The sequence below is a fragment of the Vidua chalybeata genome, chromosome 5, assembly GCF_026979565.1.
Source record: "Vidua chalybeata isolate OUT-0048 chromosome 5, bVidCha1 merged haplotype, whole genome shotgun sequence".
Taxonomy (NCBI): Eukaryota; Metazoa; Chordata; class Aves; order Passeriformes; family Viduidae; genus Vidua; species Vidua chalybeata.
Genome location: NC_071534.1, coordinates 15,494,349 through 15,520,541, shown reverse-complemented (window position 1 = coordinate 15,520,541; position 26,193 = coordinate 15,494,349). Strand labels below are relative to the sequence as shown.

The 26,193-nt window shown below is 37.0% G+C and overlaps 2 protein-coding genes across 8 annotated transcripts in view; one reads left to right on the top strand and one right to left on the bottom strand.

Moving 5' to 3' along the window:
• The window catches only part of APAF1 (apoptotic peptidase activating factor 1), a 30,176-nt gene extending 11,763 nt beyond the window's left edge, over positions 1 to 18,413 (bottom strand). The window contains exons 1-16 of one of the 4 annotated variants that reach the window (XM_053943742.1): positions 18,349 to 18,413; positions 17,043 to 17,184; positions 16,582 to 16,771; positions 15,137 to 15,334; positions 13,952 to 14,135; positions 10,877 to 10,989; positions 10,224 to 10,355; positions 9,579 to 9,817; positions 8,860 to 9,027; positions 7,910 to 8,041; positions 5,911 to 6,024; positions 5,123 to 5,301; positions 3,607 to 3,733; positions 1,545 to 1,670; positions 804 to 935; positions 5 to 130 (exon numbers count right to left, since the gene is read on the bottom strand). In XM_053943742.1, coding sequence (XP_053799717.1) covers positions 5 to 130; positions 804 to 935; positions 1,545 to 1,670; positions 3,607 to 3,733; positions 5,123 to 5,301; positions 5,911 to 6,024; positions 7,910 to 8,041; positions 8,860 to 9,027; positions 9,579 to 9,817; positions 10,224 to 10,355; positions 10,877 to 10,989; positions 13,952 to 14,135; positions 15,137 to 15,334; positions 16,582 to 16,771; positions 17,043 to 17,180 — 2,298 coding nt within the window. In that variant the 5' untranslated portion in view covers positions 17,181 to 17,184; positions 18,349 to 18,413. Of the gene's footprint in view, positions 1 to 4; positions 131 to 803; positions 936 to 1,544; positions 1,671 to 2,920; positions 3,012 to 3,606; positions 3,734 to 5,122; positions 5,302 to 5,910; positions 6,025 to 7,909; positions 8,042 to 8,859; positions 9,028 to 9,578; positions 9,818 to 10,223; positions 10,356 to 10,876; positions 10,990 to 13,951; positions 14,136 to 15,136; positions 15,335 to 16,581; positions 16,772 to 17,042; positions 17,185 to 18,199; positions 18,232 to 18,348 lie in introns of those variants that run through there. The other 3 variants (XM_053943741.1, XM_053943743.1, XM_053943744.1) reach the window with 3 other exon arrangements.
• A 132-nt stretch (positions 18,414 to 18,545) lies between these two features.
• On the top strand, positions 18,546 to 26,193 carry IKBIP (IKBKB interacting protein). 4 transcript variants are annotated; one of them, XM_053943745.1, is made up of 4 exons: positions 18,546 to 18,770; positions 20,522 to 20,750; positions 21,396 to 21,513; positions 22,395 to 23,807. In XM_053943745.1, exons 2-4 carry the CDS (start codon positions 20,557 to 20,559, stop codon positions 23,220 to 23,222), a joined length of 1,140 nt encoding a protein of 379 aa, XP_053799720.1. In that variant the 5' UTR covers positions 18,546 to 18,770; positions 20,522 to 20,556; the 3' UTR covers positions 23,223 to 23,807. The 4 variants fall into 4 exon arrangements, with proteins under 4 accessions (XP_053799720.1, XP_053799722.1, XP_053799723.1 ...); XM_053943747.1 differs by having other exon boundaries at positions 18,546 to 18,807; XM_053943748.1 differs by lacking the exon at positions 22,395 to 23,807 and adding an exon at positions 23,843 to 26,193 and having other exon boundaries at positions 18,560 to 18,770.

Below are 26,193 nucleotides of genomic sequence, written 5' to 3'. Positions count from 1 at the left end.
ATACCTTTACTGTTCCATCTGTCGAGCAGCTAGCAACATATTCATCATTTGGTGAAAATCTGCAGTGATTGACAGAATTGTCATGACCTATCATTGTATTTCTACAGTATTTTTCATTCAAATTCCAAATCTGTAAGAGAAATAAACATATAAATATCATCATATTCATGAATTATCCAAAGAGATCATTCATGCTCTTCTCAAAATCATACACTGGCAACCAAAACACCACTTTTATTTTTTCTTAGTTTTACCCACATGCTCATGGACTGGATGCTATGCCCTGGGTTACCCTACAATTTACCTCTGTCTGGTAAGATGCATGAAAACTATTAACATCAGAATTACATAAATCTACTCAAAACTTTCTGTACGGTGCAGACAAGGCCCCTGACCAGCACAAAATTACTGAAAGTTTCCTCAGACTGAGAAAAAAGCTTTGTCTTGCCTCATTCCCTTTCAGCTTCCTAAATTAGAGTTATGTAGCTTACACACTTCAATGAAAATGAAATCTCTCAAGTTAGTCTTGAACAATCAGAATATCATCAGACCAAAGCCCTCACCTTCATGCCCTACCAACAGAGGACTTGCCCATTCTCCTTTGCTGAGCAGAAACACTTCTATTCTGCCTTACTGAAATCTGATAGCAGAGCTGTAGACAATACTCTTGATCTGTTGCCATGTCTCTTCTACCAGGCTCATTTAAAAAACCATTACTTCATAGTGTTTAGATAAATTTATACACCAACAACTACCCTGTTATGACAAACAGCATGAAAATAATCTCAGCCTTTTCCACTTACTTTGATGAAAGTGTCATTTGAGCAGGTGGCCAGAAGGTACTGACCACTTTTGTTATTGAACTGGCAGCAATTGACCTGCTCCGAGTGTTCTTCATACACACACCTACACTGGCCTGTTCTTGAATTCCAGACCTAGGCAGAATTAAAAGATGAAACACACTTTTAAATATACTTAAAGTAATTGTTTTTAAAAATCTGGAAAGTATGCTGAAATACAGATAAAGTTCTAAAACATTATTAATAATACCTCAAAAATATTTTGAAGAGGAAAGATTATATATTTAAATAAAGAAGCAAGATATTATGAAGGAAAAGGTCATAATTCAGATAAGAATCTGACAAATTCTGGAATTCCAACAAGATTTTGCTATTATAATGAGGAATTAAAGATTCCAACTATTTCACAGGTAACAGAAAAGAAACATTAAAAATAGAATTACCGATAGATTCATCTCATATTGTGAATAGGACTGGACTCACACATTATGTTCTAGTTAAAAAGAAACATCAGATGATACAAATAAAATAAGTGGTTAATTCTGCATGCATGATGTTAACATTAAGTATCTTTTATTTTATGCAACAAGTGGGACTTTTCTGTTTAACAAGTATTAAATTATTGACATAACATTTAAGACAGTTTAAAACACCTTTAGTTTTAAGAATCTGTGCTAAGTTAGTTAAACAGAAATTCAAATCATGAGTTTGAAAAAAAGAATAATCTTTTCCTCATTCCCTTACCTTGACTTTTTTATCACTTGAACAAGTTGCTACAAATTCACCATCTGCAGAAAAAGCGCAACAGAGTACTTCATCATCGTGGGCATTTATATCCAGGAGTCTCTCTCCACTTTCTGCTTTAAACACCTAAAGCAAGGGAACAGTAAAACCTTATAACTTGCAGACAGTTTGAAAACACGTATATAAGTTTATTTTATAATCTCAAACAGCATTCTTTATGTAAGCTCTTAAAAAAGGGGTTGATTTTTGAAAGCATTCATAATTTCAGGGACAAGAACGTAATTATAAAGTCCTGCATGGCCAATAGAAATTGTAAGAGAGAATTAGTGAAAATTGATTTTTCAAAATACTTTTATTCTACCCCACTCTTAAGCTAAGAGCCATGCCCTTTCACAGCCTGTTTTAAGAGTAACTGGAAAATACAATATATTTAAAAAATCTAAGATATTTATAAAACTGTGAATTCCAGCTTTATATGTATGGGACACCCATACATCTAAAGTAAGAATTTCAACAGAATTGATGATGGGAGGAAGAAAAAAACCAAAAATAAGTAGGGAAAAATTGTCAGGAAAATTGTCACACATTTCAGTCTCAAGTTAGATATAGGCAATGAAAGGATAGTTGGGGAAAAGTGATACATATTAATCAATTTCCTCAAATTCTAGTATTTAACTTTACAGTGTGGGGTGGGCAGGGGGTGGAAATCAGGTGTCCCTTTCCTTCTTAGGTTACATATTCTTAATTATTAAAACAAACCAGAAGATGTTCTTTAGAGCACTTTTCAGATTTTTTTTATTGAACAGAAATACCAATGACAATTAAATGGTTGGGTATTTGTTCAAATAAGAACATAAGTACTGAAGTAACAGGAAATCTACCTTCACAGTAAGCTCTGCAGAGTATCTGTTCTTAATCCAGCAATCATTTTTTTTAAGTAGCCTTGAAAACTGAAAAGCTTAAGCCATAATTAGAAAAAACATTAATAAGCTCAAAGTTTAAAAACAAAAAAAAGTATTATGGCTAATTTTCCTATTATTTCTTCAATGAAAGTTTAGTTTAAATGCAATTGCAATCCACAGATTTTTTGGGGTGTAAAATGAAGAAAAAAATAAGCAATCTGCAGTGTCAATAATGAGGCCATTAAGTACAGAAGCCCAGCACAGCAACTACAGCATAGCACGAGTACATCCACCAGGCATCTCCTAAGTGGATGCCATGATCATAATTCTGTACAGGCCAGCAAATAAAATAAGCAAAAAAAAATCCCAGTAACAACACAGTAAGTAGCCAAATGAGCAGCAACTTAGTACTCAACTTCTCAAGCATCCAAAACAATACCAAAGGTTTGCAGCAAAGTTGTTCTTTTCCCTTACCTTTGGCTGTCTGAATATGGATACTTTACCAGGTTACTGGCTGGCTGATTGCTAGTTTTCTTGAGAGCTGGCTGACTCCCCTCCAGGCAGACTGCTGGCAAATTTATATTAGTCACATTCCTCTCTGTCTCTTCTAATCTGCTTTCTAAGCACTTTGGGCCTGTATCCAATTTAATACTGTCCTCAGCCTTGGGCGTTTTCTCCACAGATGTATTTCTTATGATTAAGACATTTCACTAATTAAACACCAAAGTGGCATAACATCTACTACCATCCCATATAAATAGTAAAGCTGTACCTAAAACACCTTACTGCTCTGCAGTACTGTAGAAGGTCTACTGTGACTGGAAATAACATTTTTTGCAAGCAAATATTAAATAAGCTGGGGTGCATTGCTGGGCTGTGACCTTTTCCATATTATCTCATGTTCATACATTAGGCCAGTGAGGGTATAAACTCTAAAATCTCACTCTTCAGCTCTTGAAGATAATGTTTACTATTCTGAACATGCAACCTGGCGTTTATGCAATAAATATCCTTTTCAATCATTTGTCTCCAATCACGATTTAGATCCAAATATTTCCACATAGCAACAGAAGAGAAGTGGCAATGTTCAAGAAAATGTTCAAGAAATGTTTTTTAAATGGTACACAGCATCTCTTTTGACTCATTTGTAGGTGTCTTACCTGAAGAGTTTTATCAGCTCCACATGATGCTATTCTTTGTCTATCCTTAGAAAAGCAGGCATGGTAAACTGCATCTCTATGTGGACGAACAACCAGACGGTAGAGATTTTTCAAGGATTTTTTATTTCTACAGGGTAAGACAATTATTTAGATGAGTGCCTTTGTACTATTCAAAATCATCTCTAAGAACATTAACACTTTCTCATATATCTTGAGCAGCAGGCTTTATAAACAAACAAAATAAACAACCCACTACACCCTACCTCTCAGCCTTCATGCCCAACTAATAAAGGAAACAAATTCTAACATTCACTCAAAGCTTTATATTGTGCTCCAACAGTTCCAGCTTAGATACCAAGAAAGATTTTTATGATCTGAAATGTGCTATTTCCAAAGAATTCCTGAGAATTCTTGTTCTCCTGCAGAAGAACTCTTCAAGTATATTAAACACTTGTAGATTTGCTTAGATCTTTGCAAATTTCCTTAATTTCCATGACAATGGCTTGACTTTTATCACTAGATAGCTAAATAAGATCTGTGACTATCACCACTTTTCAATCACAGATTAGGTACAGGATCTAACTCACCTTAGATGACTCTTGCCTCACTTGAACAAAAACTTAAGAGTTAGTAGCAATCACAATCATCCTGTTTAGCCAGATCTTAACACAGACAGCTGGCACTGTAATGAGATGACTTGGTGATAATGACCAAAACATCTCTCTCCTGAACTAACTGGATACTGACTCTCCTGAACCATGTAATTTCCAAGCAGTTTTGCTAAATAAAATAACAAAATATTCAAAGAGGAGACTAATCTGCCTGGCTCGTGCTATAATTGCTTGACATGGAGTCACTCTGTTTTGCAAGCACCAAGTACTATAAATATCAGAAGAGAAACATCAAACAGAATCAAAGAGAGTTATGTGGTCAACTGACTATCGGACAAGGCTGGGAAAATGTGTAGCTCTGTATACCTTTTCCTTAAACAACTTCCAAAAATACAGTAACAGCAAAGAATTGTTTAATTGGAGAAGTTTCAAGATTGTGTAGAGATTACAATTTCCCATGTCACTACATTATAAAACGTAGCAAGTTAGCACAAATGCGCTTCTTTTTAAAGTTACAGTTTACTTTAAAACCTAAAAACACACTCTAACATACCCAATACTGGCACTACAATTCTAACTTAAAAATAAAACTATTTAAAGAAGATTAAAAGTATCATATTTTCCATCTTTGCATTGTTATTTAAAAGGAACAATAATTGATCACAGAAGAAAATATATTACTCAATTTATTTTTATGTAATTATTACTAAGTTGTCGCCTTACATATGTAGGGTTCCCCTTCTCACACAAGTTCTTGAAAATTATTGCACCTTCTTTCCTCAGAAGAAAACCCCTGCAGTTCTTACAAAGATTCTTTTATTACCATACATGGTATTTAGTTGTATATTAAATTATTTCCTTGGTCAAGGGATCAGCATATCAGCAGACAGGCTGCAGCTACTTACATCCACTCCAAATAAAATGCTCCTGTTTCCCTTTGGGCATGTAGCTTGGCCTGTTGATACACCTCTGATGTCTCGGGCTGGCAAAGACCCAGCTGAATGATGTCAGGAAACGGCTGCCGTCCAAGAAGGTGCCCATTTAAGGACAGAAACTCCTGGAAATTCTCACGCACTGTGCTATCCTAAACACAGAGCAGACATTTGATAATACTGATTTATCTTAGGGTTTATTTCCTTGCTTTTAAAAATTTCTATACAGCTAATATTCTTCTAGAAGCCTTTAGCTCTATTTTTCTATAAGTTATATTAGCAAATACATACAGTAGATTGAAATATTTCATTATCCTATTCAGAAAGCACAATATCCTTATTTTTCAAACAAAGAATACTAGCAATAGTGACTTATTCAAGTCACTATTAAGCACTGAGTGAAAGTGCCTTATTCAAGTCACTTAAGCAGTGTGAAATATCAGAAAGACTATTCCAAGAGTCAGCATAATTCTACACCTCCTCAAAAGCAGAGTACCTTACGTACCCATCCCTAGGTATTGATCACTATAGCTATTGAGTTCCATGGCCAACCAATTACACGCTGAAGTTAAAACAAACAGAAAACTGAGTTTCCTTCATTTTTATCTTCTCCAAGTTAAAGTTCAATTTAATATTGGTTTCATGCTTTGGTTTTATAAGTGTTCTATATACCTGCCATATACATACTTCCAACAAAATGCAATTATAAAATAGAAAATTATATTTGGAACCAACTGATCATTTACCTTTTAAAATCATACCTTTTGATCCAGGACTGAACTATATTCTACATATTCATGAATCAGGTGAGCAGGTCCCACCAATTCTGTTTTAGCTTTAATCCAATCTAAAGAAAACATAAGATCACGGAGCTCCTAAAAGAAATACAAATTTAAGTTCACAGTGTAAGTTTCACAACAGAATCTACTTAGAGGGAAAAAGAAAAACACAGGAAATACATTAGGTATTTAATATACTTCAGTACAACTGTCTCTGGTTGAAAACTCAGGCAATTTCCTGTTTCCTGCATCTTAATTGTTCAGTTATAAAAATTCAGTGTACAGAAGGCTAAGTTTGTTATTTTAAATTGCTCTTTGATACAGCTAGTCAGACAGGAGATGGAGGTACAGAGCAATTCTTGACTTCTGCAGCACGAGACCTGTTTTTTTTAACTCTGAAAAAGCTTCTTCTAGTCCAGTCTAGCACAGATCACTGCTAATAATAATTGTTGATCTTCCTAAGAGATGCTGAAACTCCTAAAACCATTGGTAAATATCAAGGGAGTCCTGCCATAATATCCTTTCATTCCTTCAGTGCTCTGGGTTGTACCATATCAGGACTTGTGACATGGACTTGTGAACATTCAACTGATCCAGCCAGTCCCTTACAATTTCACATTTCTCCCCACAAATGAAAAGCCCCAGTTCCCACACTCATGGTCCTCAAAACAAGGGGGCTGGGCACACAAGGTCTGTCAGTCATTATTAAATCTGTCAGTCTGTCATTATTAAAGATTCAGGTAAAAAAAAGCATTGAACTTTATCCCTGTTAGTTAGATAACCATCTTTAACAAGTATTGGTCCAATGTTTTCTTCAGACCTCCTCGAGAAAAACTGCTTAGAGGCAATACTGCACAGGTGAAAAGCATATTCCAATTTAAAATCAATAAATTCCACAAGGATTAAAACATTATCATCATTAACAAAGAAAAGGAAATACCTCCTAGCTTTTTTAGCTTTACAACAAGTAGAAATAATATCTAAATAATGAAAAATGAGTGATACATAGAAAATAAACTCTAGGAAGCATATAAGCACAATGAGCCAGGCTAAAAACTTTTGAGAAGCTAATTCTACAAAATGTAGAAAGGCTGCTAATAAAAACATTTTCACAACACACTGAAACTAAAGATACTAAGATAATAAAATAAATATGATCCAAAACACCTAGACTAGCCAACATTAATTATGAAGGTTCCTATAAGAGATAAATCCATGAAATGTATTATATGAAGAGTCAGATGAACCACCTTGAAAGAAGCTCAAAAGAAAAGGTTTGAGTACACATGAAATAAAGCAATTAACAACCAGGACCAAACACTATTCAAGACACTTGAAACTCAAATTCAAGTGAAACTACCAATTATTAATCTTTTTGCATGATTTGCATCTTATAATAGCTCAATATCTAAAGAAGAATAGTTGGCAAAAATGTCAGCAATTTTTTTAAGGTCAAGACAACTCTGGAAACAAGAGACTTACCCATCTAACTCTTGATGGGGGTTTTTTGCTACTGAAATCAGATAATGAATTTTTACACACAAATCTCTTTGACATAAGAGGAAAAAGCTAACAAGACTTCTGAAAATAAAAAAGTAACTAACTGATAAAATGCTCTGATGAAATCAATTTACTTGTATTATTACACAATAAAGAGAGCTTGGGTTTGCAAAAAGGTTTAAAGAAGACTTCTTATTAAAGCTTCTTAAAAAGGAAAAGAAAACCACAAGCCATTATGGTATAAAATAGGAAATCCCCTCAAGAACTGGTTGAAAAGACAAGATACAAAGAGTAGAAATAAAGTCATTTTTGTAAGGGACAATGATTAATCAGAGGACCTCCTAAAGACCCTGTGTTGAGTGTTCACCCAGCTAGACTAAAGTCAAGGGGAAGAGAGGCTCAACTGGGAGAAGGCCTGGAGGGAAAAGGAGAGGTAAGAATGGGTGAAAAAGGGAAGCACAGGACACCTGTCAGAACCCACCTGCTGCATTTTGGCACCTGCCATGTGATATGCTAGAAAGTTATACCAGTACATGCAATCCTCTTGAGACAGAACAGGTGTATTAAGCTTGTAGTATTTCTTGTACTGATTTACTATGTTTTTATGTAGCTCCTGCAAAGTGAAGAAAAACACACTTTTTGCACTGAGAAATTATAAGTATTATTATTATTATTATTATTACATTGTAAATAACATTGAGGAATGATACTATTTCTCAATTGTTATACATTAACAAGTTAAATAAAAAAGCTTACCTCCCAAAGATTGTACACCTAACCTAATTTACTGCTAAAGACTTCTCCAGAAACATCCGCTGTATATTGATAGACAGAAAAGCAAGCTGCTAACCCTTCTTCTCAGACTGAAATTAACTACCAAATCTTTCTTCATCTTAAATGTGGGTAACCAACAAAAAAAAAAAAAAAAAAAAAAGGATCCTTACAGAAGATCTAAAGCAAGACAAAAAACTTGCCTCTTCTTCATATCTACTCTTTCTGTCTTGTCGTTCAGAACCAAAACTGAGCCAAACTTACAGGGCATCTTCCTGAAAGTACTGTGTTAAATTGGAAAAAAGGGAGCAAAAAGCATTTCCCTGCATTAAAGAAGAAATTTCCTATCCTGGTTGGGCCTTGATGTCTTTGGAACCAACAGTGGAACATTACATCTCCTGCTGGAAACATCTGATAGAGAAATAATGGTTACAGAGTCTTCTCTCAGTTTAGTCCGTTAGCTGCAGATGGAACCATAAAGAAATCCCCTCATAGTTTCAAATTGAAAATAAATATTTTTAATTAGTCAGCCTTAAGTTAAATTTAATTTGGACCTATGCTATGAAACTACTCAGGGTAGCATTTAACAAAGCAACATCTTCTGAAAGATGCCCAGCTTTGGGGAGTAAAGTTGAATGGAATTATCAGTTGATACACTACCTGAAGCTGGTTGCGGTTCTTCTCTGTGAGAAAGTCAAGCTGAAGATCATGTAAATAATAGTGAAATGACTTCCCATTACGATCACAGAACAACAGTGATTTGTTAACAAATTCCTGTAGTATGTCTTCAACTTCTTCAGTTTCCATATCCCAAAGAATACAGAGAACCTAAAAAAGTATTTACACATTAACAGAGAAGAGAATCAGAACCAAGTTGTAATATGATTTCTGTGAATATTATAAAAGGCTATCAATTAACTGTCAACAAAATGTATACTAACAAACATAGACACAAAGGGTAATAACCAATTCAATCAGGTACCAATTCCTTCTTAGCAAACCACAGGACAGATATTAGAACTTAACCTATCTTTTGTCTATTTGTGCTGATTTATGCTGACCATAAAAGGAGACAAATTCCACATAACAGTTTTCAAGCTTCCAGTGAGCTCAATTACAATCTAATTAAAGAACAATATGCAGAATGCAGATTAAACTTTAAAAGTATGAATACATTTACTCAGTTATGATTATTTTAGCTTCACTACTAACAATACAAGTCATGATGCAATAATGGAACAAATCTACCCAATCTAGCAATTATTATTAAGTTACATACCATAGAAGTTATACATGACAATTACAAATTTTGAGAACTCTTTAAGGTCATTGTTTGTATCTCATTAAAAATCACAAGATTTCTGCACTGCTTTTATTACCTTAGTAGGTACTTTAACATCTTTTGGGAGGATAGAGAGGTCTTTATAGTAGTCTTTGTAATTGTCATCCAGCTGCTCAACACTTATGGACATTGCTTCATCAAGGGCTTCGTAATCATAGGAGGAAGATTTTCTTATTCTTCTAAACTGCTTATTCTGCAGCTGCCTGAGATAGTATTCCCAGCGGCTTGGGAAGTCTCGTAGTAACGCACCTATCAAGGATATCACGAGAGGAGAACCTGAAGAAAAAGATTAATTCAAATTTAGAGGTCATCAAGGAACACAATCCAGCAGTTGATGGTCACGTGACCGAAACAAGTAATATTCCCAAACACTGATTAAATTCTTGAGGTGTGGAACAGAGACAAATAAAACACACAGTCCATGTAGACATTTGCAAACTCCCCAAATTTAAGTGTAATTATGGTTCAGAGAGAAAATACACTGAAGAAAATTACCCAAAAATCAACATGAGTTGTCTGCTAAGCTTAAAAAAAACCCTAAAATATTTAACAAGCACTTGTATTTTACTTAACATATACAGTATTAAAGGATGTTCCCTTCGCTATTTTTAAGTCAAACATAGATGAAAAAAAAAAAAAGACATTCAGTGGTAAATTGTATGACAAAGAGCAACTAGAATACCTTTGCATTCTCTTACAAGAGAGTTAGCTTGTTCTGGAAGTTCTGATATTTTCATATTCACAAATAGGGATAAAATCTCCAGTCCTTTCTCATGTGCTAGTCCACTTTCCACATGAACCTCATATTTATTGCCTAGAAACAGAAACATGGAAAAAATTTCAATGAATGCAAAAAACCATATGGAAATTCAAACTATTTTCCAAGTAAAATCTGGAGCAAAGCTTCATGACTTTTTGCATAATATTTTATAGGACTAAGAAGAGTATAAATTCTACTTATCAGAATCAGCTTGCATTAGAGATATATACACAGAAAAAAAAAACAGACTATAAGCTAATAATTACAAATGCATTATGGGCAGTCACTGGTGAATAGTGTAGAGATAATCAGTCTAACAGCACCAGTGTCACAGAGGTTAATTTCTTCTGTTGAGAATTACTGCACTCATCAATGTAAACATGTAACTTTCGGGATAACGTACAACACTTATTTCACAAAGAGCATTAAGTCTTTCAAAGCAGAATTCTAAAGCCTTGCAACTTGTGCACAGATTGATAGACAGATTCTATCAGATTCTTTTGAAAGCTCACATGAACAAACTGCAGACACAGACACACAAAATCTGTGGTGCAGGAGAGGGAAGTGTTCCTTACCAGCCACAGCATCTGTTACACTCCTGTCCCTGCTTGTGATGAGTACCTGACATTGATTATCAAATGCTTTTAACACCCAGGAATCCCAAATGTCATCCAGGACCAAAAGAGACCTAGTGAGAGAAGAAATACTTCAGATCAACTATTAATGCTAAAATAAAGTATTCAATTTTAATAAAGAAATTTTTCATAATTTACAAAGTATCACTGCATAATTTTTTTATATTAGTATGCAGAATATCTTAATAGTATGTCCACAGAATGGTAACAAAGCTGGCAAAGGGTCTGGAAAATGTCCTAAGAGGCACAGCTGGGAGTTGTTTAGTCTGGAGAAAAGGCTCGGGGGAGCCTCACCAATCTTTATGACCTGAAAGGAGGTTGTAGCCAGGTGGGAGTTGGTCTCTTTGCCATGTCTCAAGTGGAAGGATGAGAAGAAATGGCCTTAAATTGCATCAGGGCAGTTCAGATTAGATATTAGAAAAAATAATTCTCTGCAAAAGAGTGGTTAAGCACTGGGATAAGTTGCCAAGGGAGGTGGTGGAGTCATTGTCTCTGAAAGCATTTAAGAAGTGCCTGGATGTGGCACTTGGGGGATATGGCTGACAGGTGATTATGGTGGTGCTGTGTTGATGGCTGGACTTGATGATCCTGAAGGTCTTGTCCAACCTTAGTGATTCTGTGATTAAACACTGTGCAAGAAGCTGAATGCAGTTACCATAAAAAGGTATTTACCATTTATTATTTCATAGCTACAACTGAAATGCAAACTATGTTTTGAGACATTTCCATTAGTAGATGCCAGGAAAAACATAAATATTTACTGGTTTTAAGTAAATAGGTATCATAGATTAAGAAAAGAGTTGTACAGAACTAGATAACTCTGACACAGGCTAGCGATAAGCTTTGTGGGAAAGCATTCAAGTTTCATTTTGACTCAAGAGTTTTCAATTTTGTTCTTGTATCTTTGGAAAGCTATATGAGACTAACCCTCTTGTAATGCAAGTCTCTTCTTACATAAATGACATCTCATACTGACTACATATTCCAATTGTATGGCCAGCCACATTTGTAGGTTCCTACATGGAATCTCACCAGAATAATATACAGTAGACTTCCCTACACCTGCCTATATGTGACAGAGAAGTTACTGAAAACTGTTTTTGGAAGACTGGGTTTAAGGGAGCAAGAAGTCAAAAAGACTAGCTGGCAAGCAGATGTATGGAAAGAAATAACAGTTATTTGTCTTCAGTAAGTTTTAGCTACTGACACCTAATCCTACAAATTGTTTACATTTACTATGCTTGTTTTTTAAGGGATGCAATTTTCCACTCCACTAGTTACTGGTTAAATTCTCCAATTCTCACTGAAGCATAACAAAACTTCTGCATTTTTGTTCAGCTAAGTGGCACTTACGCCATCAAAGCCTATAAACAGGGATTTGATCCTCCTTAAAGAAGCACATACACATCAGACTACATTCTCAAAGATATATTTAAATCTTGGATACCCCTATCTCATTTTTATACAGCTCTTCTATTAATAATCTTTTGATAAATTAGAGGGTTGACAAGAATACTATCATAGCCATAAAGGGCTCGTTTTGTGGCACTTTCACAATGGAAAATATGATGGGTGACATGAATTATAGCCTGATTGTAAGTTTTAATTAATCTGAGCACTTCGAAGTCCTCCCATTCATTAGGCACCAGTGATTTTTCTTCTCCAGTCACACCAACAAATCTTAAATTCTAATTAGGATTATTTAAAAAACCTTTTTACAAAGAAAAACCAAACCAAAACAAAACAAAAAAAAAAAACCACACCCCAAAGCAACAAACAAAACCCTGTGATAACAATCACAGGACATTAAATTCTGTAATTTCTTATTTTAAAGTATACCACAGTTTCCATTTTTCATTTGACTAATAATTTAATCCCAAGAAACATACTGGCTTCAAAATTTGAATCCTTTGTCTAAGACTTTATTCCCAAGAGATGTACTGGGTTGGTTGTCTGAATCCAGGTGTAGCTAAAGTGACTTCTTGCTGGCAAAGAGAATTCCAGACCAGAGCCAGCTTCTTCCCAAGCTGCAGTGAAGCTTTGTTTCCCATACGCTTGCACCCTCTATGATTCTTACTCCCAGGCACAGTCCCCTCTATTTCCTCCCATGCCCACTTCTGTATTGAAGAGTTTTGATTTCTTTTGTTTGTTAATAAACAAGAAATAACAATGGAAATGTGTCCGTGGAGACAGCTACTTCACATCCTTCAAGGAAAAGTGCACTTTCAGCTGATAGATTTCTTTTGGAGGACCTGTCAATATTTCCCATAGATTTCTTTTGGAGGACCTGTCAATATTTCCCACATCTTTTCGTCAAAAAATAGATCCTTTTTCCCCCTGTACAGAAATGCCAGTATTCTACTCTGTTATCTACAAAGATCACAAGGTTGGAGTATTATTCCCAAGATAAGTCACTGGCAAGCAGGCTCATTTAGTTTAGTACAAATTTTCCCAGAGAATAATTAAATCCTCAGCAAATAACAAAAACTATTTCTCAAAGGTGAAAAAAGCTGTGCAATGACTGAGAAAGACAACAGTTTCTTGCAATAATTGGTCACATCATGAAAACCTGCTTTCATTTTAGTACCTCTAGACCAAACACTTTCTAAAGACGCCATCTGTTCTGGAAAGGAAGAATTTTCTGCAGTGATACACACTCTTTTTTTCTGATGTATGATCCTCACATATCAGTAAAGCAGAATACACACACAGTGAGAACACTGAAAGTTAGAGAAATTCTTATTTCCAGTTGTTTGTTCCCATCTTTCAGTATTCAATCTCATCTTTCATTATTTCACTATTTGCTTTTTCAAGCAAACATGACTCCTGCACAGCTGGCTAACATATTTTGTTGCTAGAAGTCTTATTAGCCTAAGTTAGGAAGTTGGTTAAAAAACCAAAATGCACACCACAGACACATACAACCACAACACAGACACCTCAGATGATTAGACCAAAGTTACTCTGCAAAGTTTTATCAGTTAAAAGAATAGTATTTGATTTTACTGACACCACCTGGGGTATTTGCGTAACATCAGCAAACGAAGACGATCTTTAGCCTCCTCAATGTTAAGTGGTGGCCTTTGTGAAAGAGTGGAGTCATGCTCCAATCTACTACAGAGATTCTGAAGTTTTATGAGCAGCCCTGCTTTGTCCTGTTTCCCAACAGAGATCCAGTGAACTCCTCCTGGAAAGTAATCTAACAAGAAAAGCAATATTAATAGTGCTATACATTTAAAATAATTTAAAATATTTTATAGCAACTTACAGTAGTAAATCAGCATTATTAAAACACAAACCTCTAAAATCTGTTGCAAGTCATCCTTGCAACTCTACTATCAGCACCAAAGGGTGGTTCTACAAGACCACTCCTGTTTATTTTTAAAGGAACAGACTCTGTAAGACAAGTACCCACAGAAATTTCACACCATCACTGATGCTGTTGTCCCTCCTTTCTACACATCTTCCTTCCTGTCCCCCCACAGCCCCTTCTGCATCCATCTTTCTGCTAGTCTGACCTACCATTTACATTTTTACCCTGTGTAGTACTGCAAGAGTTCAGAGCCTGGGGTGTAAAAATAATTCTGAAACAGTGATCAAGAAGATACCTAGAAGAGTCAGCTGTAGCAGAGGATGCTATAGTATCGATCCCTATATAATTTTTCTCTTTAATGCCAAGTCCTACTTTCTCCTCCTAGTGTCCTATGCAAGGAAAAATAAATAAAATGGAAAAAATTCCATTAAACAGTTGCATCTATGATCTACTTTAAGCTAAAGAAATATTAATCACCCACAAATGCCTGCCACTATTAAAAAGTTAGAGCAAGATTTTTTTAAACTCGCATAGCAAGGAGTCGGAGGGCCTTACAAGCAATGCCCAAAAGGAATATAACTAGATATATTATTCTGCACTAAAAGAAAAAAAAATGTCAAGGTAATCAAGGATGCATCTACTCTCACAAACCAAACCAGATTCTAAGGTGAAAAGCTATTCAAAACCTTTTTCTACAAATAGAATACTTAGTGGTCCTAGACCACCACATGGTTATGAAAGTTGTATATTGCAAGCAAATATTCCAGAATCACCTAAGAAATTTAGAAGTCCAAATCACTTTCAAGGTGATATATGCACCATACATGTCCAATATGTGTATATCTACAGTGATTTTTATAAAAATATAGATTTTTTTCTGAAAGTACCTTCCAAGAGCTGAGGATCCCTTAAAGCTTCTGCTGTTAAAACAGTCTTCCCACAGCCTGCCATTCCATAAACTGTGACCCAACCTGGATCACTTCCCAAGCAGTACAGTTTCTTTTTAATAGCATCTACCAGTTTTGGTCGAGTGACAAACACAACTGGTCTCTGTGGTACGCCCCCTTCGCAGAGAATGGTCTTCACTAAAGTTAAGAACAAGAAACATCAAAATAAAACATGAGTTCTAAATGAGATGCCTCTTCAAACCCAACCAAACAACTTTTCACCCAAAATAACTACTGGGCTCCCTCCCCACCTCATGTCCCATAAAAATGCCCTAAAAATTGCTGGACTCAAAATACCAAATACTAAAAAAATACTGCTTTTAGAAATAAAAATAGTTACTTAGCATGTAAGTAGCCCCCTACCTAAAATAGTATTCAAATTAATAACTGCATGAGGAAAGCTTGTTACATTAATCCCTAGAAGTGAAGAGAGAATTAACGTCTCCCATCGAAACTGTGGCAAACACAGGAGGTCAACGTTACTATACCAAACAATCAAGTCACTTTCTCAGCCAGAGGTCACCACACCATGGATGCAGCAGAAAAGAAAGGATGTTGTGTAGGGCCTTTCCTTGGCAGTTCACAGCACAGCACTGGGGCCCATACAAGACTTCCTCTGATTTAAGCTGAGATAGCACGACTTGAATGAGGTAAAGCATAACAGGAAAGGAAATGTGCACTTCATCTGCCCACTTTGTGGCTATATGGAGTGACATAACTGATAAACTTTGATTATCTAAGATAGCCTTGAACTCCACATGCCTTTGACACTTATTAAATGCAGAGTGCCAGTAAATATGGCAGTTAGTCATATGCAATTAGAAGGTTCTGCCCATTAGAAACTACAAATTTATTTCATGACAAAGATGATCCTGATGACAATGCGGGTAAAAGTTATGGAACTTATATAGGGTAACTAAAAGACCTGGTGGAAAAAATTAAGTAACCTAATAATTAGATCAATTAATTAATGATCAACTAGATCAATGTAGGTTGAGAGATTCCAGATTACTCTTCAAGATAAATATCAGAATTTTGGAGGCTACAAGTTATTCTTTTAATACAAATGAGAGTCTTTCTTTCACTTACAACAAAAATGTAACAAATTAGAGGAAACTGTAAGAGCATCAGTTCTTCTGCCTTTTAAAATCAGCATTATTCAATATGAATACTTTCAAGATGACCTATAAGAATTGTAACTGTTGTAACTCTCCTGCCATATTAAGTACATGTAATAGACATAGTTACTACACAACCAAAATAAACAAATGCACCTACTGCTCCTTTTTCATTGGAACAGGTATTACACATAGTCACTTTCTAAGGAATAAAAAAGACAGCTTGTGTTCACACTCCAGCACAGGGATTGCTGTGGTTACACTGACCGTAGGAAGTCATTCCATCCATTGAACTCTTTCTGTTACCAGACGAGACAGCAGGGATGCCGTCCTGAAGAAGCGCAGCAAGATCTCTGTACCCTTCATGGAGTAGTGCATTATAAAAGGATCTATATGAATTATTATCTTTTGTAAGAATAATGTTTATTAGCATAGCTGCTCGCTCCTTCTGTGTATTCTAGAAAAAAAAAAAAATAGAAGCGGTATTATACAAAACTAAGAAACCCCAGAAATTATTTAATCTGTCACTTTGTAAATTACAGATTATTTATAGTTACAGAAATAGCCTTTAACTTACCAAACCCTCAACCTTATTAAGAGCAACAAAAACTGTGTGCTAGAATTTGACAAATCCAGGAATTAGATAGTCAGAAATTACTATTTTTAAAAAGGATGATAAAATACGTGAGTAGATTAGAAAAAGAAAGAGCAGTGAGAGATAATTTTACCTGTTGCTTCACTCTCTCCTCCTCCTGTAATGTCAGTACTTCATCAGAAATCATGCGATCCATAATATAAGAAGTCTTGATGTCATTTTCCAGTGCTTGACGATTCTTAAGCAAATAGTTTCTACTCTTGACATCCATATTTCTTCAGTGTGAAAAAGGGGGGGGGGGGGGGGGGGAAGGGAAGTAAAGTCAGACTGGGAACATAACTTACAAGCATGAGGAAAGACATTTTAGAACAGCTTATAAATTTTGGTGTTAAAATCAGAAAGAGTAGCAAAGCACCAGCTAATCCTGAAAATACATATTTTTTTTCCCATTCCTATGAATTTATGTTTATGAACACTTTCAGAACTAACACAACCAAAGACTACAAGCTTCTCATATACTAGCATCTTGCTAAAATGTCTCTATTAAAAGGTCTTCTCCCCACTCACGACATCCCCCAATTTTTTTTAAGTCCTTGGATCATGTGATTGGGTCAACAGGATGAGAAAGAGGACTGGCCTCATTGCACAGGATAAAGGCATTGCTGTCTCCAAGTTCGAGACTCCATACAAGGACTTGGATCTTGACATATGATGGAAGAGGGAGCACCCAGCACTGCCATTGACTGCACTATACCTTCCTTTATCAGCATTTGGACACGCAACTTCAAACTTGCATTCTTCCTCCATATCATAAAAAACCAAATGTCTGAAGAAAACAGGTGAAAACTATTGACTACGGCATAAAGAACTGATCGGCGACTCTGAGAGTCCCAGTCGGTCAAAACGCTCTCTCTGATCACACTCCTGCCAGGAAAGCTCCATAAACAAGTCCAAACTCTTCCACAGAGCACCCACGCAGGTGCCTGCAGAAGCGTTCCCCTTTTCCGGCACTCTCTTCCTCAGGAGCTGGCTAGATGTAGAACAGCTGCCTTTGGATAAGCCCGTGATGGAGTGCCTCTTCCGCCGTGCTGACAGAATTTCTACAGTCACTAAAAATTACATAGTTAAGAAAGCCTTCCACACTACCTTTATCCCACCGCACCGCGGAGGAAAGGGGACGCTAAAGCTCCCTGGTCGAAAAACGGATGATAACAATAATAGCACTGCCACACGCGAGGCAAATACAGAAGAAATCGCTCGACAAACACCCAAAACGAAAGGTTAACTCACACCGCGCCGCTGTTGCCAGCCACCAACCAAACACAAACCGAGGCGCTCGGACCGCCCGCCCGCCGGCCCCTACCCCGCCCCGGCGGAACCCCTCGGGGTCGGGTCCGGCCCGCTCCGTCCCGTCCCTGCGTGTCCGCCACGCCGCTCACCTGGCGGGCAGCGCGGAGCCCCGGCAGCCGTCAGCCCCGAGCCCCGCCGAGCCCCGAGGCGCAGCCGCTGCCCGCGGCTCCCGGGAAGGCGGCGCCGGCAGCGCTTCCTCCTTCCGGGCCTGGGCGGGGAAGGGCCGGCCCGGCCCGCTCTCTGTCTCGCTCGCTGCCCGGCCCGCTCACGCCCGCCGCCGCCGAACAAAGCCCCGCGCTGCCTCCCGCGCCGGCGCGGAGCCGCCGAGCCCCGGCTGTGCGTGCCGGGATCGCTGCCCGCGGCGGGCGGGCCCCGGACGTGGCGCACCGGGCGGCGATGCGCCAGGCGCGGCCGGGGGAGGGGCCCCGGGGCCTGTAAACGTGGTGCCTGCGGGGCAGGGCGGCCCTGCCCGCCTCCGCCCCCCGCTGCTGAGGCCGGAGGAGCGCGGCGGGTACGGGGCAGCGGCCGCAGGGAGGGGGAGATGGGAGGTCAGCACTGCCAGGGCTGGGGGCATCCTGCAGGGCGGGCTCGGGCTTGGGCTTGCCGGGGGCCCGAGGCGCGGTGGGGATGTCGGTTACTGTCGGGGGAGCGGAGATGTCGGTCAGTTTCGGGGAACGGAGGAGATGTGGGTCACTTTCAGGGGGAATGGAGGAGATGTGGGTCACTCTCGGGGGAGCGGAGGGGATGTGGGTCACTCTCGGGGGAGCGGAGGAGATGTGGGTCACTCTCGGGGGAGCGGAGGAGATGTGGGTCACTTTCAGGGGGAATGGAGGAGATGTGGGTCACTTTCAGGGGGAATGGAGGAGATGTGGGTCACTCTCGGGGGAGCGGACCGGTCCGGAAGGGTCTGTGAGGAGCTGCGGCTCATCCCTCTGTACCGCACCGCGCTGAAGCCGTTCTTTTAAAGTAGATCTTTCCTCTGTTCAACTCTTTTCCTAACTACTATTCAGAGCTCTCTCTTTTTTTTTTTTTTTTTTTTTTTTTTTTTTTTTTTTTTTTCCCACTTTAACTTAATAATACGTGCTCTCGAACGCAAAGATGTTTTAAAAGCTTCAAAATACAGTTTTTCTATCCTGGTGGCTTCTTTTGTTTGGTTTTTTTTTTTTTTTTTTTTTTGATTGTTTGTTTGGGTTTTTTTTATTTTGGTTTTTTTTTTTTTTTTGAGTTTTGTTTTTTGTTTTGGGGTTCTTTTGGTGGGTTGTTTTTTTGGAAATGAAAAACTTTTTTTCCTCCATGCTTCAAGCTCAGAATGTGCTTCCTAGTACTGTGGCTCAAACTGCTCTAAACTACCTGCATGACAGATTAGATTTTAAACAGTACCTTTTACCCCTGTACCTGACTATGTAAGTATCTCCAAATATTTATATTTTGATTTGTGACTAAACAGCAATGCTGCAAAGTGATCCAAAAAAACAGCAGAAGAGTTTGGTCTCAAATTAGGCTAAAGCAACTCTGCCAAGGATCAAGTCTATTTTGAGGAGTATGGGGGAAAATTTTAGGCTTAAAAACTACACTCTGTACTTCACTTGGATGGTTAAAATATGAGCTGGAGATTCATATTGCTTCAATCTATTCTGACCTTAATTTTATCAAGAGGAAGCTTTTCTGTTTTCTAGAGGAATGATTTCATGAATCTTCTGAATTTTTTTATCATGACTTTTTGTTAACTGATGTTTGTGATTTTACAGATGACACGAAATTGTTACAGCAGAACTACTAAATTAAAGCTTGGTTTGCAATTTTATTTTTCAAATTGAAAAATTAACTCTCCCCTTTTAGTGTGGTGTAGGTAGTAATTATTTTTTAAATCTACAGGTAAAACACAAGTTTCATCAGTGAAATTGCTGATGAACTTGTGACAGTCATCAGCTACAAAAAGAAATATACTTTTAATCCTTGTAATTTTACATGCATATTTAAAATAACTTTGTCTATAGCAGACAAAGTATTTCTGGTAAGATGAAATTAGCTTAAGCTTGGAAAGTCAGTTCAGCTGGAGAAAATATGAAAGCAGTGCTCTGTAATATAGAAAGCAAATGAAAGTATTATGATGCTTTACAAAAGCTCACATAACTAGGAAGCATAGTGAACACCAAAAGAAACATTTTTGAAGTGTATTTGTGTACTTAAAGTTTATGTTTGAGGATGTTTAAAAAGAAGTTAAAAACTAGTCCTGTTTTTGTTTTTTTTTTTTTTCCCTAGCTTTCTCCTTTGCTTCTGCTTTTTAAAACCACAAAATGTCTGAAGCTAAGCCAAGGAAAAAAGGTATTTCTTCATCTAAGACCAGTAAAGGTTCACAGAAGGCTGATAAGCACAGTAATTATGGGAAGCTGGCAAGTCCCAGGACCAGCAATAATCACAGTTCCTTTTGGATGGATTCAAGGACGAGTTTGAGTGTTGTTTCCCTTGCTGTTTGCCTGGTGGTGAGCTGGTAGGTAACCCTCTCTAAAGAGGATTTTAATATTTTCTTTTGTATTCGGTGGGGTGTGTGATTTACATGCTAACAGAGTGCTTGGGCTAAATGTCTACAGAAACTTGTTAGAGCCAGAAGGATCCAGGAAAGAGTAGCAATATTGACAAGCGTGGAAACATGGGCATGCAGTGAGTTATGTAGAAGCTCCATCTGTTACATCATGTTGAAGGTGCCTTGCTCATGAATTCTAAAGACCTGCTTTGGAGACTGCATCTACCTGGATAGCAACTTAGGCTGACAGGAAGTGCTTGTTTGGCAGGCAATAAATGGACAGAAGAAGTGAAATAGTTTTCTGTAAATAATTTCCTCAGCAATGCAATAAACTGTTCATCAGGTGGAGTCTTTAAGTGAAGAGACCTTTGTTAAAGATGTTTTAAAATACCTTAGCAGCATCAGTGCCTTAGTTACCTTAGCATGCAGTGTAAAAGCAAAGACCTCTATCGATGCTTCCCTGCTGTCATACCTTTTTTAGAAATATCAAGACAGATAATTTTCTTTTTTTTTTTTTTTCCAGTAACAATTTGCTGTGAATCAAGTCCTGGAATACTTAATATATACTAATTAAGAAGTTATGTTTTCTGTTTATTTACTTGAAATTTGCAGGTTTCTATTTCAGCAGTCAGGTCAATTTGCTGATCTAGAAAGAAAGTACAATTTTTTACATCAAGAAGCTGAAAAAAAACTGGATGTGGGAAATAAAGTAAACTTGATTTCTGAAAAGGTAATAATTAACATCTTAATTGGATGATCTTTGGTGAATATTTGTTGTTGCTTACTTCATTGTTATTTTATTAATTAGACTGCCTGTTTTAAAACAAGTTTTCGGAATGTGTTTTACTTGCCTGTGAATAGGCATTTAGAGACTATTTCATGTGATAAAGCATTTCAATCCATGCCATTGTTCCAGTAGGTGAATAGAGTGGTTGTATCTCAGTATTATTTTTTTAGAAACTAAACTATTTTTAAGAACTTATATATATGCATGTTTCATTTTACCAGTCCTCTTTCATGTGCGATTCTAAGGTACATTGATTTGAAGAAAATTTACTGGCATTTAGATGTAGCAGACCTGTTCTAATAATATGAAGACATAATAAAGTGATAGATGAGAAAACACTGTAGTAATGAAAAAAGACATTACCACGTGTGACATTATCCGGTAGAAAAGCTGTGCTGGCTGCTGAATTATCCCTGATACATTACGGATAATGATGGTAGCACAGCTCATGCCAGTGATTCTGTTTCATCACTGATCTCAGAATAATGTCATTTATATATGATGTAATTTAGATATTTATATACTACAGATTTCAAAGTGTTGCATGGGATTTACTGTATTTTGGACAAAAAATATCCAAGCATGGAAAATTGCATATATGCTATAGAAGTTCAACAACAGACATACCTTTTTTTCCTTGACTTTTTCATGCTAGGTTAATCAACAATATTTTAAAGAGGAACCATGGAAATGCACCATGGAGGAGCTTTGTAACAAGTACAGTGGTTTTTAAGGGACTTTATTATCTCTTAATAAATGTAAATGGTTTTCTGTTGTTACTTTTGTTAAGTAGACACAGACATTGTTTTGTGTTGTAAATGCAGCTTGAGTCTTCTGAAAGTATCGTGCGAGAAGCTGCCTCATCCATCTCTGTGATGACTGAGTTTGGGCAGGAAATATCTTCTCTTCATAACACCATAAATGATATTCAGAACAATGAACAGATTCTATCTTTAAAGATGCAGAGCATTAATGAGAAGTTCCAAAATGTTAAAAATTCCTGGAGAAGAAGTCTGGATGAAATGAACACAAATGCTAGTGGTTTAAAATCTGAAGCAAAGTTCATACATACAGAAGTTACTTCCAAAATTAATGAAGTTGACCAAAGAATTAAATCCCTTGCAGAAAGAGTGAGAGATTTGGAAGACAGTACAGCCAGAAATATCAGAACACTAAAAAAGCAAGAAGATGATGAATTCTCTAGAGTTGAACAAAAGCTGAACTTGGATGCAAAGTCAGTTGAAAAGCTAGAAGAGGAACAGAATAGTCTGGTAGCCAAGGACACAGACCTGAATCAGAAACTTGCAAACTATGAACCTAAAATTGAGGAGTGCAAGAGCCATTTGCCAACAATTGAAAATGCTATTCACTCTATTCTTAGGTTGTCAAGTGACTTGCTTGGTATGGAGAAAAAGATAGAGGACTTGAAGACTCAGCTGTACGCTGTGGAAAATGACATGTTGAAAACTGTTTCTGATACAGTGGTGATGCAGAAGACTCTTGAAGGCCTCCAGTCCAATGGCAGCTTGGTCAAAGTGCAGCATGAGCTAGCTGTTCTAGAAACGGGGCCTGACATAGCAGTATCTTCAAAAGCAGAAGAAGTAACTTTAGAAAGCTTTAACTTAGAAAATGGCCAGAATGGGGATAAGTGAATTTGGTCTTAGGTTTAAATCACATTATTTATAAAAAAGTGCTTTTGCATCAATGAAAAGCCTATGTCAAAGATAGCTGATGTACTGTCACTGATCTAAAGATCATTGGAAGAGCTTGAAAGGTTGAGAAAGAGAGTAGAGAGCAAGAAAGTAATACTTTGTTAAAGAAGGAAAGGAATATTTTCTTAAATCAAGGATTATTTTCAGTTTATTTATTAAAAGATCTTTTTTTAATTAAAAATAATTGAAGCCAGGTATTTAGATTTAAGGGAAAAAAAGTTCATATTTTTAGTGTTTTTAGTTTTCACTAGTTTCTTTTGTTACTTTGTGTATTATTTTCCATAGACTTGTAACACAGTGAACTGATGATTTGTGTTTTCAGAGGTCACCTTGGAAAGTCACGTAGCACCTTCTTGTAATTTTTTGTTATAATAGAAGAAGTACTAACATTTATTAAGTATACTGACAAGAAAAAAAAATCTGGTTGTATTGTAACAGAAATTGATTTCCTAGAGACAGGGTTTGCACTCGATTGTCAAAATAGTAAGATATTTCATTAAAGTATAGCTTGAATTTTGATGTTGAGTTGTTAAGCTAGAAATATTTTTGTATCCCTCTAGTGTGAAAAGACTTGGAACTTAATGAAACAGCTGGAAGATCTTCAAATAATTTCTCACATTAAATATCTGCAGGAAGATATTTATACAATGAAAGCATGGTCTAGCAGCATAATTAAAAAACAAGAAGAACTGGAGAAGAATTTAACAAGCCTTTTTCACGCAGTTTCAAGCACTGAACAGAACGCAGCTTCTGTAGCAAAAAACGTAACATTGACAATTGTGACAGTAAAAACTGACATAAGGCGCGTTTCAGGCCTGGTCTCAGACATGGCTGCACTGACAGATTCTTTGCAAACACTAGAAGATAAAGTAGAAAAAGGTGAAAAGGCAACAGTAAAAAATATAGGTGACCTCCTTACCAGTAGCATCGACCGAAGTACGAAAATACAAAGCTTGGCATCCAGTAATGCAAGAAAAATAGAGCAAATTAAGACAGCACTGTCTGAGTTAAGGAACAATTTTAACAAGCATTCTGATAGACTTTTGAATCTTGAAGGTGACAGAGCAAAAGTTCTGAAGACAGTTGCATTTGCAAATGATTTAAAACCTAAGATGTACAAAGTTAAAAAGGAGTTTGCCATCTTGGAGCCCTTAATAAATGACCTAACACTGAGAATAGGAAGATTAGTAGAGGAGGTGTTACAACGGGAGAAGGAAATTGCTTTACTGAATGAGAAATTGGCCAATCTAACAAGAGTTCAAACAGAGATCAAGGATGTGAAAGATGAAATAACCAAGATTTCAGACATTAATTGATCATTGAAAGGTCATTGCCTAAAGAATAGTGTTTGAGGAGCATGAACTCCCATCATGCGTAGTACTAAGAAGACACAATATTTAAGGGCTTCATATAGAAGCACACCTAAACCTGAAATGTGTCCTATTCCTTTGAACAGGACAGGAAACAGTCATACTTATTTCAAGGGAGAAATAATAATGTGAACAAGAAACATACCTCTCTGCATGTATTTTTCTTTCTGAAGAATGAGAGATGCTATATTTAATAAATTGCTTGTTTTGTACAATAAAGCAGTGTTAGTTAAAGTACAAAATTATGTTCTTAGCTTTAGAGTTTGCTTTCATGAAGAAAGCAGGACGCAAGAATGGCAGATCTCCAGTTTCACTTTCCTGCTGCAAAGGAAGGGATAGAATTGTGGTTTCCAGCTAAACAAGAGGTAGTCCAAAAGAAGTAGCACTTTGTCTCTATTCACTCTATGATTTTTTGTAAACCAGTTTCTTTTTAAAATATTATTTAACAAGGTAAATGCAGTGAAGCAAGAAATGCTCAGAAATAGTGCTGATGCCTTCCAGAAAGTTTGTTGCACATTTAGATGGAATAATTTGTATGAGGCTTTATAACTGTAAATCAAAATTACTGTGCAGCACCGTTCTGCCTTTATAACACAGAATGCTCTATAGGGACAATGCTCTGAAAGACCTAATAATGCTGCTGATGGCTTTATCCCAGTGTCACAGTGTCTGCTCAGGAATCCTAACAGTGTTAGCCATTCATTTTTTCTTAGTCTGTAAAATACTATAGTGAGCAGCAGAATTAGCAAAGAGAAGTTACTTATATCCCAAAAGGCTACTGCTGTGAACTTCTGTGACTATTTAAGTGCTGAAGAACAACAGCTTTGAGACATTTGAAGTAGGCAGTAACAAGATAGTGGGAATGGTTTTAGCAAAGGAAGGTGGGGGAGAGCAGTGCATTAAATAGGAATAAAAATGGCTATAAATATAAATTAGAAGCGATACAGCAACTCAGAAAATCCCTGTAAATGAAATTATATCAAGAAGTGTAAGTATATAGTAAAGCCTTTATATCTTTTCAGTTGGCCATACCTTAACATCTTAGAACTACTAGACTCTTGATTGTATGGAAGATGCAAACATTCCTCTCCCTATTTTCATCCTCATTCAGCATTCCATGTCTTTTGGTCTGCTTCATGTTCCTGGTCTTCTGTACCTTCTTTGCTTCATTTGCCCACAGTCAACCTCCAATACTTTGTTTAAAGTTTTCCTCTTTTTGGTATAGGTCCGTTCCTATCTCCCCCTTTCTTCTACCCCTTTCCAGGCCACCTGACAGATGGGAAGAATAAACCTGTCAAAAGACAAGTTTTCCTAGAAGCATCCACAGATACTCTACCAATCCCTGTCCCTTTACTCTTCCACACAGTTCTTAAGTGAGCTCCTGAAAATAACCAAATGGCATTTGAGGGAGGCAGCAAAATTAAAGAACAGCCATGGTAAAATATGCATCGCCTGTCATACCTGAAGCAATGTATGTACACATGCACATACACCTTAGGGGACTGAGGGTTACATAATAAATATATTGTGGATTAAAGGCA